At 44.2% G+C, this 16,048-nt stretch overlaps 1 protein-coding gene across 1 annotated transcript in view; it reads right to left on the bottom strand.

Moving 5' to 3' along the window:
* LOC137657787 (uncharacterized) overlaps positions 1 to 16,048 on the bottom strand; it is a 170,413-nt gene that overhangs the window by 8,841 nt on the left and 145,524 nt on the right. The window contains 1 exon segment of the mRNA XM_068392302.1: positions 11,393 to 11,584. Within this exon segment, the coding sequence (XP_068248403.1) occupies positions 11,393 to 11,584 (192 nt within the window).

Raw genomic sequence — 16,048 nt, 5'->3', positions numbered from 1 at the left:
GTGTTTCCCTTTAGCAGACTTGTGAAGTGTAGGCACACCTTCTGGATTGCTTTCAACTCCAGGACATTGATGTGGAGTTGCCTCTCCCCTTCCAACCAGGTCCCTCGTGCCGTTTCGTCGAGGAGATGGGCTCCCCATCCCTGGTTGGAGGCGTCTGCGAACAGTAGTAACTCGGGAGGGCCGGTCCTGAAGGGCATCCCTTTGAGTGAGTTCGACTGGCAATGCCACCATTCCAGGGAGGGTTTCGTGTTTGGAAGGACTGGGATTAGCACCTGCTGTGAATCCGTCTGGCACCAGAGGTTCTTGAGATTCCATTGGATGGATCTGAGCCTTACCCTCCCTTGGGGAACTAGGTTCTCCAATGAGACCAGGTGACCTATCAGCCTCTGCCAGTCTTTCACCCTCCTGGGGTGTTCTGACAGGAACGGCTGACTAATGTGCCTGAGGTCTCTTATCCTGTCCTCCGAAGGGAAAACTTTTCCCCGAATGGTGTCTAATGTCATTCCCAAGTAGTTCATTCTGGTGGATGGGGATAGATTTGACTCCTTCGGGTTGATTACGATCCCCAGATCCTTGCAAAATTGGAGGAGACTTCTCCCTTGTTCCTCCAAGAGGACCTTTGAGGCGGAAAGAAGCCACCAGTCGTCCAGGTATCTGATAAGGCGAATGCCTCGTTCGTGAGCCCACACTGAGACAGTCGTGAAGACTCTCGTGAGCACCTGGGGCGCTGTTGACAGACCGAAGCAAAGGGTCCTGAATTGCAGGATCTGGGAACCCCATTTCACCCGGAGGAACTTTCGACTCGAGGGGTGGACCGGAATTTGGAAGTATGCGTCCTTGAGGTCGATGGTCATCATATAATCTTTCTCCCTCAAGGACAGCAGGACTGACTTCGGAGTGTCCATTTTGCAGTCCGTCTTCTTGACGAACTTGTTGAGAGCTGACAGATCTATAACCGGTCTCCACCCCCCCGGTCGCTTTCTCCACCAGGAACAGGCGACTGTAGAAACCTGGCCCTGGGAGAAGAACTTCTTCCATGGCGCCCTTCTCTAACATGGAGGATACCTCCTCTTGAAGGGCGGTCCTCTTTAACGGGTCTTTGGGAGCTAGCCATTCTGTCCGGTTGGCCGGAATAAGAGGGGTTGGTTCCGTTAGGAACGGAAGTCTGTAGCCCTCCTTTAGTACGGACACTGTCCAAGGCTCTGCTCCTTGAGCCTTCCATGCTTGCCAATGACGTCTGAGGCATCCCCCAACCCGAGGCTTGGGCGGGGATAGGGGGCCTCCCACTCTATCTTCTTCTAGAGGGGCGGCCTGATCTGCCTCTCCTAGAGGCGGAGTAACCCGACCTGAAGGAGCTTGAGGGCGCTGGAGCTCCCCTGCGGGGGGGGGGGGGGGGGGGGGGGGGCTGAGGCGTTGCGGACCAGGAGGAAGGGGGGGGCCTCTCTCCTCGTAGTGCTGGTAGAGGCTTGGGGCGTCGCGGCACTATCCGAGACGGCCTTTTGTAGGGCGGTCTCCTAGAAGTCTTAGGTCTGGGGACGTTAGCCTCCTTCTTTTACGAGACCTTCTCCATTATGGCCTCTAGTTCCTTCAGAGGAAACAAAGACTTTCCCCACAGGGGCAAGCTGCGAATGGCTCGCGCCTCCCTGTCTGGTACCTTCCGAGACACCTTCGCCAGAACAGTGTCTCGCTTACGGAGCACCCAGTTAGCTGTTAGTGAGAGAGACTGATATGTCAAAAACTTAAGGGTTTTACCCCCGGAGGTAATGACGTCCCTCAGTAGGCCTTGCTGGACAGGGTCCTCGGGGTCGAAGGAGGCTTGTACACCTACCAAAGTGGAAACCCACCAGTCCAGCCAAGAGGAGACGTTTACTAAGTCCCTCGACATTTTCTCCATCATGGAGGCTTCTGCTGGCGAGAAACAGACTGGGGCCGAAGAGGCTGTATCGTCTGAGACGCCTTGACTAAGGATGCCTACAGCTGACTCCACCTTACAGGGGCCTGGGCGTTGTCCCGCTGGCACATAGACTTTGCCTTGGGTTCTGAGGCCCTGGATTAATTTCGAGGACCTCTGGGTTTTGGGGGCCTCGGCATTGCTGGCCACTACCTTGTCGACATACTCCTGCTCTAGGACTAGATCTCGGGCTAGAGGAAGTGCTAGGGACGTCTTAGGTTGGGAGGGAGTCTGCATGATCCTCAAAAGGCTTGACTTCCAGGAATCTTCATCCGTAGCCGCAGGTTCTGCTATTTTGTGGTGCCTTCTGATAAGGCTAACCACTCTCCTATAGGCGGAGTCCTCCGTCAGGGAACCCTCCCCTCCGTCAGCCGAGGTCTCGGCTTGGGGCCGGGGAGCTGGGTTACCGGGCACGCCGACTGGACGTCTAGCTCTTGGGACCAGGGGCGCCGTCCTGCCGAGGTACTGGATTTCATCTGCGGGGACGTCCGCACCAGGGGCCTGGGTTAACGCAGGCATCGCTGGTTCAGCGGCGACTCTCGTCCGCCCAAGGGCTCTGGGTGCCGAGGACGCGGTTCCCGTGGGCTGACCCGACAGCGGGAACCGTTCCTTCCGACCCGAAGGCCGCACCAGCTGGGCTGGTTCGGCCAGGCCGCCCGACAAGAAGCGCGTTTCCCCCCGCTGGGCGGGGTGAACCGGAGGCTTCTAGGACTTACGCCTACCTGTAGAGTCCTTCCTACGGCTTGATACCGAGGAGCCGGGTCACCGGGCACTCCCCACCGGGCGCTTCGGTTCTGGAATACCAGGCACTCCCTTGCGGTGGTACCGGTCTTCCCCGGCGGGAGCTCCGCACCAGGTTCGGGGGTCAGAACCGGCATCGCCGTGCCGTCGAGGACTACCGTTCGTGTATCCTTTCTGGGGGACGAGGCTGATTCGGCCAGGCTGCCCGTAAAGAAGCCCGGTTACACCCGCTGGCGGGGTGAACCGGAAGCTTCGCGGCCTTACGCCTGCCTGAAGAGGCCTTCTCGCATTTCTCCCTGCGAGGGTTATATCTGCATCTGGAGGATGGCCTTCGTGGTGAGAAAAACCCTGGGCTGCCGGTCCGGGGAACGCTGCAATACAGACTTGGGAGGCTCCTTCTCGGCGACGCCCTCGGCTGCAGAAGTGACTGAAAAATACGCCAAAGAGACTGGAGAAGAATTAGGGACATTTTTCCCCCACATGGGGTCATCAGAGGAGACGTGGCCTGCTTGCACCAGGACCCCGTCTCCCAACACACTCCCGAACGTAGTACTTACCTCGAACTACTTTCTTAGGAGTTACCTTCTCCACAACAGACCAACCTCGTCTCCTACTCTGGGTAGGGGAGGGTGGTAGGGAAGCTCTGTCAGGCGAAACGCCCAGCGAAGCAAGGGGGGGAAGGGGCGCTAGTCTTCTTAGGCGACCCCTTCGTTGCCTACTTCTTCTTGGTGCTATACCGCACCCACTCAAACTCCTGGGGAAGAGCAATGGGCACTTCACCGCAACTGACTTACCTCGTCCCCTACTCTGGGTAGGGGAAGATGGCTGTATAAGAAGCTCTATTCGATGAGGCATCGGGAAGTAAGTGGCGAGGAGAGGCTCGTCTTCCTATGAGCCTCTTAGATGTATTCTTCCTCTTGGTGCCGAAGTGCACCCACTGCACTACGTTCCAGGACTAGTAGTCCTGACACGTGGCTGTAGGAGAACATAAGCTGCCCCTACACGGCGAACACAGAGGATAAGGGGAGGAAGGATGATTTATTGTAAAATTGTTCCCTTCAGCTATTAATTTCTTGAAGGGAATCAAGGAATACACTGGGTAAGCACACGGGTGGAAGGTGAACGCACAGGAACACCCGGGAAAAGTACACTGGAAAACGCAAGTTGCCACGCTGGGAACACGTGGGGCACTAGAACGCACACAAAGGATCGACAGAGAACGAGAGCGAGGTGTTTACGCCGCGCGACCAGAGAACTTAATGATGAGGCTGACCCAGCCAAGCAGCGACCTACCTTGATCCTACCCTCGGGGCACATTCCTTAATGCTGGGGGTAGGTCTACTTAGAAAGCGGGGTGGGGGGGTAACATACGCAAAACTCTGGTCGATAGAGAGGAGATTACCAGTAACTACTATAGAAAGTAGCTCGAGGTAAGTATTCGTGTTAGAACAAATATATATATATATATATATATATATATATATATATATATATATATATATGTATATATATATATATATATATATATATATATATATATATATATATGTATATATATATATATATATATATATATATATATGTATATATATATATATATATATATATATATATATATATATATATATATATAATATATATATATATATATATATGTATATATATATATATGTATATATATATATATATATATATATATATATATATATATATATATATATATATATATATATATATATATATATATATGTATATATGTATATATATATATATATATATATATATATATATATATATATATATATATATATATATATATATATTTAGATATATATATATATATATATATATATATATATATATATATATATATATATATATATATATATATATATATATATTCCTCAAGAATAGCGCAAACCATAACTTTGTGGATTTCATGACATTTGCAGCCCATAAGGATGCAGCTATTGACCCAGAAAATTTCCTCTTTATTGAATCAGACAAGAGAGACTCTACGATTAGACAGTATGATTCGGCAGTTAAGAAGCTAGCGGAATTTCTTAAAAAATTCAAATGAATCTTGAATGACCCCGAACCTGGCCATTTCGTTCTTTCGGTCCCTTTTTGACAAGGGCCTCGCAGCTAGCACTATAACCACAATTAAATCAGCTTTGAAAAAGATCTTCTACGTGGGGTTCAATATTGACCTCGCAGATTCTTATTTCTCATCCATTCCAAAAGCCTGTGCTAGGCTCCGACCTTCTGTTCGTCCACAAAAGGTCTCGTGGTTTCTGAACGACGTCCTCAAGCTCGCATCTGACACTGATAACGAATCCTGCTCTTACATATCGCTCCTTAGGAAGACCTTAATTCTTATGGCCATGGCCTCAGGTGCTAGAATTTCAGAATTAGCAGCTCTCTCCCGTAATCCGGAAAACCTAGATTTCCTTCCGTCAGGAGAGGTTCTTCTCTCCCCAGATAGAGCTTTCCTAGCCAAAAATGAGGACCCACAAAATAGGTGGACCCCTTAGAAAATTATTCCTCTTCCCCAAGATGCTTCTTTGTGTCCGGTCGCTACTCTCCGGGCCTTTTTAGCGCGGACTGCGTCACGCTCATCTGGACCCTTGTTAGTCAGGGAACAAGGGGGTACTGTTTCCATCCAAGGCATCAGACAGCAAATCCTTCATTTTATCAAGCAGGCTAACCCGGAATCTTTTCCACATGCACATGATATCCGGGCAGTAGCCACCTCCATCAATTATTTTCAGAATATGGATTTTGATGACCTTAAGAAGTACATGGGTTGGAAATCCCAATGGTTTTCAAACGCCACTATTTGAAGAACTTGCAGGCCCTTAAGTTCCCTACTGTTGCAGCTGGGAGTGTCGTCTCCCCCGATTAATTTCTTCTTTTCTCCTTTTTTCGTCCTCCTCTCAACCTTCTCCCTCCCCCCTGCCACTCCCACCACGTTGCCTCTCACCTTGGTCGGTGTTTTTTGCCTCATTGATGTGTTATGTTGGTGGATTAGCCCACTTTTATTTTATGTCAGGTTGACTTATTCATGCTGGTAGCTCTTAAATTTTGGATTGTATATAATTATTGGTATCCTAGGGTATGGTACAGTTTGTCATGTCTTTGTACCCATGTTATTATGTTTTGCATCCTGCTAATTTTGATTCCATTGCTACCTTTGATTTTTATTTTTTTATTTTGATGTTCTGGAGTTATGTACATTCCTGTGCCTACATGGCAATGTTAGTTTTTAAGGGATTCTTATTTTGCCTGGGGAAATATCCAGTTTCCAATAATTTTACTTACCTTATTTTTGATGAGATTTGATGTTTATGTCTGTCCCTTTACGTGCCTTAATATAGTAATCCCCAGCTATACTTAAGTTTTTGATTTAACCTGATGCTTGTGGGCTTGGAAGGCATTCTCTGGTACATTTTCACCGGGCGTCACAGGTCAACCCAGAAAAGGGATTTTGACGAAGGAAAAATCTATTTCTGGGGAGATACCTGTGACGCCCGGTGAAACCCTTCCCTGTTTCTTCCCCGACCCTTTCCTTTCCAAGCCTTTTCTGATAGGATGTGTAGAGGGCACTCGAGGCAGGCGTCGCTGAGTGGTTCAGGTGAGTTAGGTTGGTGCCGTTAGGGCGGCTCCCCCTTTAGAGGAAGGATTGATCTAAATGGAAGATGACCTGTGAATAGTGGTTTTCACACGCCCTTTCTTTATACACGACGCCCTTAAGGTGCTCGCGCGAGGGTAGTAACCTCTGCATTCCATGCTTTAACTTTCTCTGGTATATTTGGAAGCATTTATATCAGAAAAGAGATAAGAAGGACCCTTTTCACCGGGCGTCAAAGGTCGACCCAGAAATATATATATATATATATATATATATATATATATATATATATATATATATATACATATATATATATATATATATATACACACATATACAGGGGGTCCTCGGGTTACGACGCTGATCCGTTCTTAAGACGCGGTGTAACCCGAATTTCCGTGTAAGTCGGAACACCATAAATATACGTACTGTACTGTACTGTAAAGTATTACTGTATACTGTACTATAATAAAATGTATCAAATGACATAAAAACAATATTAGAAAAAGAGAAAACAATTCCTTACCACATGAATTAAAGTAAATATCAATAAAAAAAAAAAACAATTCCTTACCACATGAATTAAAGTAAATATCAATAAAAAAAGAAAACAATTCCTTACCACATGAATTAAAGTAAATATCAATAAAAAAAAGAAAACAATTCCTTACCACATGAATTAAAGTAAATATCAATAAAAAAAGAAAACAATTCCTTACCACATGAATTAAAGTAAATATCAATAAAAAAAGAAAACAATTCCTTACCACATGAATTAAAGTAAATATCAATAAAAAAAAGAAAACAATTCCTTACCACATGAATTAAAGTAAATATCAATAAAAAAAGAAAACAATTCCTTACCACATGAATTAAAGTAAATATCAATAAAAAAAAGAAAACAATTCCTTACCACATGAATTAAAGTAAATATCAATAAAAAAAGAAAACAATTCCTTACCACATGAATTAAAGTAAATATCAATAAAAAAAAAAGAAAACAATTCCTTACCACATGAATTAAAGTAAATATCAATAAAAAAAAAAAGAGAACAATTCTTTACCTTATTCCTATGGTTGGCTTGCACACTGGAAGGGATGTTGCAAGGGACGGAGAGACTGGTTTATTGTGGAGAGGAAGGTGCAGAAGATGCTGGAGAAACTGGGGCAGGTGAATCAGGATTCTCTGGAAGTGAGACAGAAGATGCTGGAGAAGCTGGGGCAGGCGAGTCTGGAGGTGAAGAGCCTACAAGAGGTGGTGGAGAAGCTGGAGAAGCAGAGGCAGCTGAGGTTGATGGCAGAGGCTCTGTAGCAATAGAGGCAGCTGAGGTTGATGGTAGAGGCTCTGTTGCAGGCAAATCTGGAGTAGTAGAGGCAGCTGATGTAGAGGGTGCAGTTCTCTCTACTTTCTTAAAATACCGCTCCAGGTTAGACTGGACAGAGAGGATCCTCTTCTCATCCAAAATCTCCTTATAACACTGCAGTAAGTCCATGACACCTCTGGAAACCCTGGTGAACCTGTCCATGTTGGGATCTTGAGCCTCGAAAGTTGCCAATGCGGGTTACGACGGTCCCGACTTACGCGGTTTCGCCGTTACGAACGCGCCCCATAAAAATATAAAAATAATATTAAGCGTCGTTCCGTCTTACACCGTTAGCGTCGTAAGCGACGTAAACAATTGCGAACTAGTTTCTAGCGCGCGGTGGATGAATACGCTTTGCGGTGGTTGTGGGCGAGGAAGACGGCGTCGCTCAGTTCCACTCATACGCCATTTTTGGTTGTGATTGCCTGTTCTTTCTCTCACGTGTTTGATCGTTTTTTTGAACTTTTTGCCCTTCATTATGGCTCCAAAGCGCAAGGCAGATTCTTCTGATGGTAGTGCATCGAAGAAAAGGAAGGCCATCACCATGGAAGTGAAATTAGACATTATTAAGCGGTCTAAAAACGGTGAAACGCCAACGAACATTGGCCGATCGCTTGGCCTTAGCCGTTCGACCGTGGCTACTATCCTTAAAGATAAGGAGCGCATTGTTGAACACGTAAAAGGATCTGCTCCAATGAAAGCAACAGTGATAACAAAACAGCGTAGTGGTTTAATTATCGAAATGGAAAGGTTATTAGTGCTTTGGTTGGAAGATCAAAATCAACGGCGTATTCCAGTGAGCTTAATGGTTATTCAAGAGAAGGCTAAAAGGTTGTTTGAAGCGTTGAAAAAAGAAAGGGGGGGAGAAAGTGAAAGTGAAGAGTTTTCGGCTAGTAGGGGTTGGTTTATGCGATTTAAGGCTCGGGCCAATTACCATAATCTTAAAGTGCAAGGTGAAGCTGCTAGTGGGGATGAGAAAGCAGCAAGTGAATTTCCTAAAGCGTTGGCTGAGATAATTAGGGAGGGGGGTTATTCTGCTTATCAGGTGTTCAATGCGGATGAGACAGGTTTATTCTGGAAGTGCATGCCTAACCGCACGTACATAGCAAAGGAGGAGAAGTCAGCACCCGGTCATAAAGCAGGCAAGGAGAGGCTAACTTTGCTTCTTGGGGGAAATGCTGCTGGCGACTTCAAACTGAAGCCCATGCTGGTCTATCAGGCTGAAAATCCAAGGGCACTCAAGGGAATTTGGAAGAGTCAACTCCCAGTCATTTGGAAGGCAAATAAGAAGGCATGGGTGACACTTGCAGTGTTTGAAGACTGGTTTATCAACCATTTTGTACCTAGTGTGGAGCGGTATTGCGCCCAAAAGGGTATCCCCTTTAAGGTGTTGCTATTGCTGGACAATGCCCCTGGACACCCTGCCCAGCTGGGAGACTTTCACCCTAATGTGAAGGTGGTTTACCTTCCACCTAATACCACGGCCCTTTTACAGCCTATGGACCAGGGAGTGATTGCTTCATTCAAGGCCTACTACCTCCGAAGAACAATTGCTATGGCATTACAGGCAACTGAAACGAAGAAGGACTTGACTCTGAAGGACTTTTGGAAGTCCTACAACATCCTTAATGCTATTAAGAACATTGCTGATTCCTGGGAGGAGGTGAAGGTTACAACCATGAATGGTGTTTGGAGGAAGCTATGTCCTCAATTTGTTAATGATTTTCATGGGTTTGAGGACACAGTTGACCATGTTATCAAGAACATTGTTGCCCTGAGTAAGGAAACCGATTTGGAGATGGAGGTTGATGATGTTACGGAGCTGCTAGAATCTCATGGAGAGGAGTTATCTGCTGGGGACTTGATACAACTGGAGAAGCAGATCATAGAGGAAGAGGAAGAAGCCCCCACCCCAGACCCTAAGGCTTTCACAAGGCAGGGCTTGTCAAAAGGTTTTGCCGAGATACAACAAGCATTGGCAACTTTCGAGGCTCAAGATCCCAACATGGACAGGTTCACCAGGGTTTCCAGAGGTGTCATGGACTTACTGCAGTGTTATAAGGAGATTTTGGATGAGAAGAGGATCCTCTCTGTCCAGTCTAACCTGGAGCGGTATTTTAAGAAAGTAGAGAGAACTGCACCCTCTACATCAGCTGCCTCTACTACTCCAGATTTGCCTGCAACAGAGCCTCTACCATCAACCTCAGCTGCCTCTATTGCTACAGAGCCTCTGCCATCAACCTCAGCTGCCTCTGCTTCTCCAGCTTCTCCACCACCTCTTGTAGGCTCTTCACCTCCAGACTCGCCTGCCCCAGCTTCTCCAGCATCTTTTGTCTCACTTCCAGAGAATCCTGATTCACCTGCCCCAGTTTCTTCAGCATCTTCTGCACCTTCCTCTCCACAATAAACCAGTCTCTCCGTCCCTTGCAACATCCCTTCCAGTGTGCAAGCCAACCATAGGAATAAGGTAAGGAATTGTTCTCTTTTTTTTTATTGATACTTACTTTAATTCATGTGGTAAGGAATTGTTTTCTTTTTTTTTATTGATATTTACTTTAATTCATGTGGTAAGGAATTGTTTTCTTTTTTTATTGATATTTACTTTAATTCATGTGGTAAGGAATTGTTTTCTCTTTTTTTATTGATATTTACTTTAATTCATGTGGTAAGGAATTGTTTTCTTTTTTTATTGATATTTACTTTAATTCATGTGGTAAGGAATTGTTTTCTTTTTTTTTTTATTGATATTTACTTTAATTCATGTGGTAAGGAATTGTTTTCTTTTTTTATTGATATTTACTTTAATTCATGTGGTAAGGAATTGTTTTCTTTTTTTATTGATATTTACTTTAATTCATGTGGTAAGGAATTGTTTTCTCTTTTTCTAATATTGTTTTTATGTCATTTGATACATTTTATTATAGTACAGTATACAGTAATACTTTACAGTACAGTACAGTACGTATATTTATGGTGTTCCGACTTACACGGAAATTCGGGTTACACCGCGTCTTAAGAACGGATCAGCGTCGTAACCCGAGGACCCCCTGTATATATATATATATATATATATATATATATATATATATATATATATATATATATATATATATATATATACACACTAAACAAATTTACTCAAGAAACATTACCTCAGAGAATAGAAAAATAAATACAACCACCTATGATAAACAATCTCACAAAGGAGCAATATTATCATATCTAACTGATAGCTGATCTGGAACAAACTAACAGGATATACTTTTAATTTTAAAATTTTGATGGTTTTCCTTAAGAGAATAATGGGAGATACAGCACTCTATTGATAAATAGACATGTTTTTACCTTATGTTCATTGCTTTCTGAGCAATCTAAACCACATTCAAACCACCTATAATACTCCATTTTCAATTGTTATTTTTGAAAAAGGAGAAGTAAAAAGATTAATGGTTAAAATGTACAGGGGAAGTAAAACATTGCATATATAGAACATATTGAAGGGTAAACTAGTTTTACTAAAGAAAAATCTACACTGCGAACTAGACATGTTTAACTAGACATGTTTTCTCAAGTAAGATCATCAATCATATGTATGAAACGTATCAGAAATTTACTTGTGTGAACATATATACTTATAATGTTCTCAAAGTTTTCCTTCAAAGACTAAAGTACTTGCACAAAATAAAAAGACACGATAATACTTACAAGCGACATGAGCAACGAATCTCCGATAAAAAAACCTCCTTAAGCCTCTTTATCTCATCTTGCGGTATATGCTCAGAAGAAATGATAATTCCATCTTTCCCAAAAAGAGCTTTACCTTTCAAGATTTTGGCAAGCTTTATACAACCATCAGCTGTCAGGGTACTGCGGGGAAATCTTATGCTCCAGAATGGTCTAAAAAAAAAAAAAATTACCAGGTATAATTCCATTCATCTCAAACCTTAATAAATCAGGAAAAACAATTATAAGAAAGAGAATGAATGCCTCTAACTTCTTCTTAATACATAATAGCTAACAAAATGAAGCTACACTTCATTACCAAAAAGAACATAAAAATCTAAAGAATCACACATTTTAAAAGTAATTTATATTTTTTCTAGCTATACAAATTAAAGTCCTTTAGTATGGGTAAGAGTCTGGCCATAGCTGGTAATGTTCAATGAAGAGTTATCAAGGTTCTGGCAAACCACCACCCAGTATCCACTGGTGGTACAAGTCTGACAGCAGTCAGAGCCTCCATTTCAATTCTGTCTGGGTCTTGTGGGGTGGAATACAAACTTTCATTCTTTAGTAGGGGAGTTCCCCTTTGGAGGGAATAAGTCCCTCTCGCCCAACTGGCTGGCTAGCACCCAGGATTGCGATACTCAATCTGGTAAGGAGAGCATAGTAAAGGATACTTGCATCCAGTGACCCAAGGTTGATGACCTACTGCACCACGGCTCAGGAGTTGCTCATACAAGAATCTATCTTCAGTAGGAACAATGTTCCTGTTAGGGAGTAATATAAGTATTGGGTTTGATTTAACTGTTATACACTTCATCGTAAAGAGATTCTACACTTCCTATTTTAGTAAAATAACTATCCGTCATTAGTGTCTGTTCAAGCTCCATAAAATCACTCTGGCTGATCCCAAAAGAGGAAAGGAAGGAAAAGAGGAAAGAAGGCCAGACATTCTCACTCTTAACCTTAGAATCATAATGTAAACACTATTTTAAACACAATGCTTCCTTGTCCTGAAAAGAGTGAGGTTTGCTACAACACTTGTATTCTCCCACTTTACTACTACCGCATCCAGTTCGTCCATGGGGAAGAGGGAGGCATGCTGTGTCAGTAGGGTGTTGCGTAAAGACATCGAGTCTTTCGAGGCCATATGTCTGACGAACTTGCTGACCAATGCATCTTTTAGTTTTAGTACCCAGTAGCTCCACAAAACTCGACTGTGTTTGTACCTGAAAAGATAAGCTTCTCATATTGCTTTCCTATACGAGATGTTGCAAAATAAGAGCGTACTGGACCAGTGGCCTAACCAAGAGTAAGCTTACAATGCTAACATTGTTGCTGCCTCTGAGGACGAGAAAACTGACGGTTGTTGTAAGAGCCTTTCTGCTGACATCCCTGGGGTCAGGGTCACTACCCACATAGTCTAAGAGAAGAGGGGAAGGATGGGTTCCCTCTATTACATAGAATTTCCTGTTTGGAAGGGATCAACTTAAAGGTACGAGTCACTTGCAGGGAATCTTTGGTTTCAGAGACTTGTGCTTCCAGTTTCTGAAAAAAGAACCAATGGAGGTTTGCCTTCCAGAGAAGGGGACTTTCAGAGCATCACCTAAGTTATTCAGTTTCCTGATAGGTCCTAAAACTCTCCGAAAAGTAGTCTATTCCTCAGGTTTGGTAGAGGTGGACTCTAAGGTCTTACCTCCTTAGGACCCAGCGAGTCAATATGGAAAGTTGCGATGGGGTCAGGGGAAACAAGTCTTGCCCTCTTCAGAGGAATTGTCTGATCGTGGGACTCCAAGGAATCTCTTGCAGATAACGCCTGTTTATTCTTCTTCGAAGTGACATCTTTACTCTCTCTGACTTTCTCCCTTCTGGAAATGGAGATAGGCAAGAGGAAATTTAATGTTCAGAGAGAGGGGGTTCCATCTCATCTGAGGACTGTGTCCAGACATGGCTGTTATATCACTTGTCTAAACTTTGACCCTCTCCTATACACCATCTCAATAGGAGAGTGCCCGTATTCACACCTAAACTTTGGGAGCCCCAACCAAGAGTCCGTAAAGCATAAAGCTCATTTCTTAGCGTTCAGAGGATCGACAAGCAACTCTAATAGTAGCTTAAAGTCTTTAGGGAGTGAAACTTTTTTTCTCCTCGTTCAGAGGAACGAGCCTTTCACTCACACAGAACTTCAAGAAGCATGTCCTTCAGATGTCTTCTCTTCTTAGCTCATGATATCCCTTGAGGTGGTGTCTGCTCTTGTGGGGAAAGTCATTCATAAATGAATGCCGTGCGTAACCCTGGCATGCCTCTTGGTGGTATGCTCCTGTAAGCTTCTCACTCACAAGTGGGCCTTTGCATTCCTGAGGTTCACACTTTCTATGGTGACGCACTGCCACAAGCTGGTGACGCATTAATGGATGATATATTTGATACTGGCACTCTTTAACCTTGCATGTCACATGGAAATTCGTAATCTGATCTCATGGAACAGAAACCTGAAGATATTCAGGGGTGCTCTTTGCTAGTTTAGAAGTGTTACATTCAGCTATTACAGTATACACAATGCAAAACATGTAAAATCTACTTTAAATGTCTTATTTCCTTAATAAGTAATTTGGCAAAGAATAGCAAAAGAAAATACAGTAATACCTTGAGAAACGAGTGTCTCAACATACGAGAAATTTGATACAGTGGACCCAAGGCGTACGGCGTCCCCAGCTTACGTTTTTTTCACGTTACGGTATGGAATACGATGTTTTTTCGTCCCCTTGTTACGGCATTTTCCCCACCGTACGCCATAGAATTCCAAAATTCAAACTTGCCGGCCGGTACGCGTATGACTGCGCGAGTCACTCGCCTCACACCACGCTCATACGTCACTAAGAAGCTGGTCTGCTATTGGTCGGCGTCACGGCGTCACTAAGATGTCGATACGCTGTTGGCCGAAATCCCTCCCACAATGCCTGAGAGATGCTGCCTCTCTCTCTCTCTCTTTGTTAATCACGGTCAGTTCAGAATCTTGTGTGTGTTTCGTAAAGACTTGATCTCGTAAGAGTGCTTGCGATATCGTATTTTTTGTGCATTTTAGTGCTTAATTCCAACTTTAATTCGTTAGCCACGGGTCCCAAGATTGCTAGTGATGTTAAAGGGAGAAGTAAGAAGATGATTACTATGGAAACGAAGCTGGAGGTAATAAAGAAATACAAAGAAGGCATGCACATCGTTACCCTCGCTAGTACGTATGGCCGTAACCAGTCAACGATTGGTACAATTATCAAGAGCAAGGAAGCCATTAATGCAAGTAAGTCTTCTAAAGGCATGATTGTCCTTGCCAGTGGAAGGACCTCAATCAACGACGAGATGGAGAGACTCCTCCTATTATGGATTAAAGAGAAGGAAATCGCTGGTGATACACTCAAGCAATCGGTAATTTCGCACAAGGCAAGCGCCATCTTCGCCGATCTCGTGGAAGCCCAGAGAGACGGCGGAGACGAAGGAACGTTGCAGCAAGCCCCCCAAGAGTTCAAGGCTTCTCATGGGTGGTTTGATCGCTTTAGGAAGAGGACTGGTATTCACTCAGTCGTCAGGCATGGAAAGGCGGCCAGTTCTGACAAGAAAGCAGCAGAACTCCTTCTCAAGAAGTTTGAGAAATTAATTTCTAGAGAAGGCTACATTCCTCAGCCAGTGTTTAACTGTGATGAAACTGGCCTTTTCTGGAAGAAAATGCCCCGTCGTGCATATATCACAGCAGAAGAAAAGAAACTTCCAGGCCATAAACCGATGAAGGACAGACTTACCCTCTCATTTTGTGCAAGTGCCAGTGGGGACTTAAAAATTAAGCCCCTACAGGTGTACCACTCAGAGTATCCTCATGCCTTCAAGGGACAAAATATTATGAAGGATAAGCTCTCGGTATTTTGGAGGTCTAATGCCAAGGTCCTGGGTCACGAAGACATATTTATTGAGTGGGTAAACGTCTGCTTCGGTCCTGCTGTCAAGAAATTTTTAGAAGAGAACAATCTTCCTCTAAAATGTCTCCTGGTACTGGACAATGCCCCTGCTCACCCTCCTGGCCTCGAGGCCAACATACATCTGGACTTCTCCTTCACCAAGGTTCTCTATCTGCCACCGAACACCACCTCTCTACTCCAGCCTATGGACCAGCAAGTTATTGCCAACTTCAAGAAGCTTTACACAAAGCATCTGTTCAGAAGATGCTTCGAAGTGACCGAAAGCACTCGACTCACCCTCCGTGAAATTTGGAAGGGGCATTTTGACATCGTTCAATGCCTGAAGATGATCGATAAAGCTTGGAATGAGGTTTCACGCCACACCTTGAACTCCTCATGGAAGAAACTGTGACCAGCTGTTGTGGCAGAACGCGACTTTGAAGGTTTCGAACCCTCAACCGAAGACGAGGCCGTTGATAATCCTGCCCCTGAGGGTGATGTTGAGGAAATAATTTCAATCGGGAGGTCCATGGGGCTTGTTGTCGATGAGGCTGACGTCGATATCCTTATCGAGGAGCACAGGGAGGAGCTTACGACTGAAGACTTGAAGGAGTTGGAGGCAATGCAGTTGATCATCATTCAAGAAGAGCACCACTCTAGTAGTGGTGAGGACGGGTGGGTGTAGACAGAA

This window comes from Palaemon carinicauda, chromosome 18, assembly GCF_036898095.1.
Source record: "Palaemon carinicauda isolate YSFRI2023 chromosome 18, ASM3689809v2, whole genome shotgun sequence".
NCBI lineage: Eukaryota > Metazoa > Arthropoda > Malacostraca > Decapoda > Palaemonidae > Palaemon > Palaemon carinicauda.
This window is presented reverse-complemented; position numbering and strand designations above follow the sequence as displayed.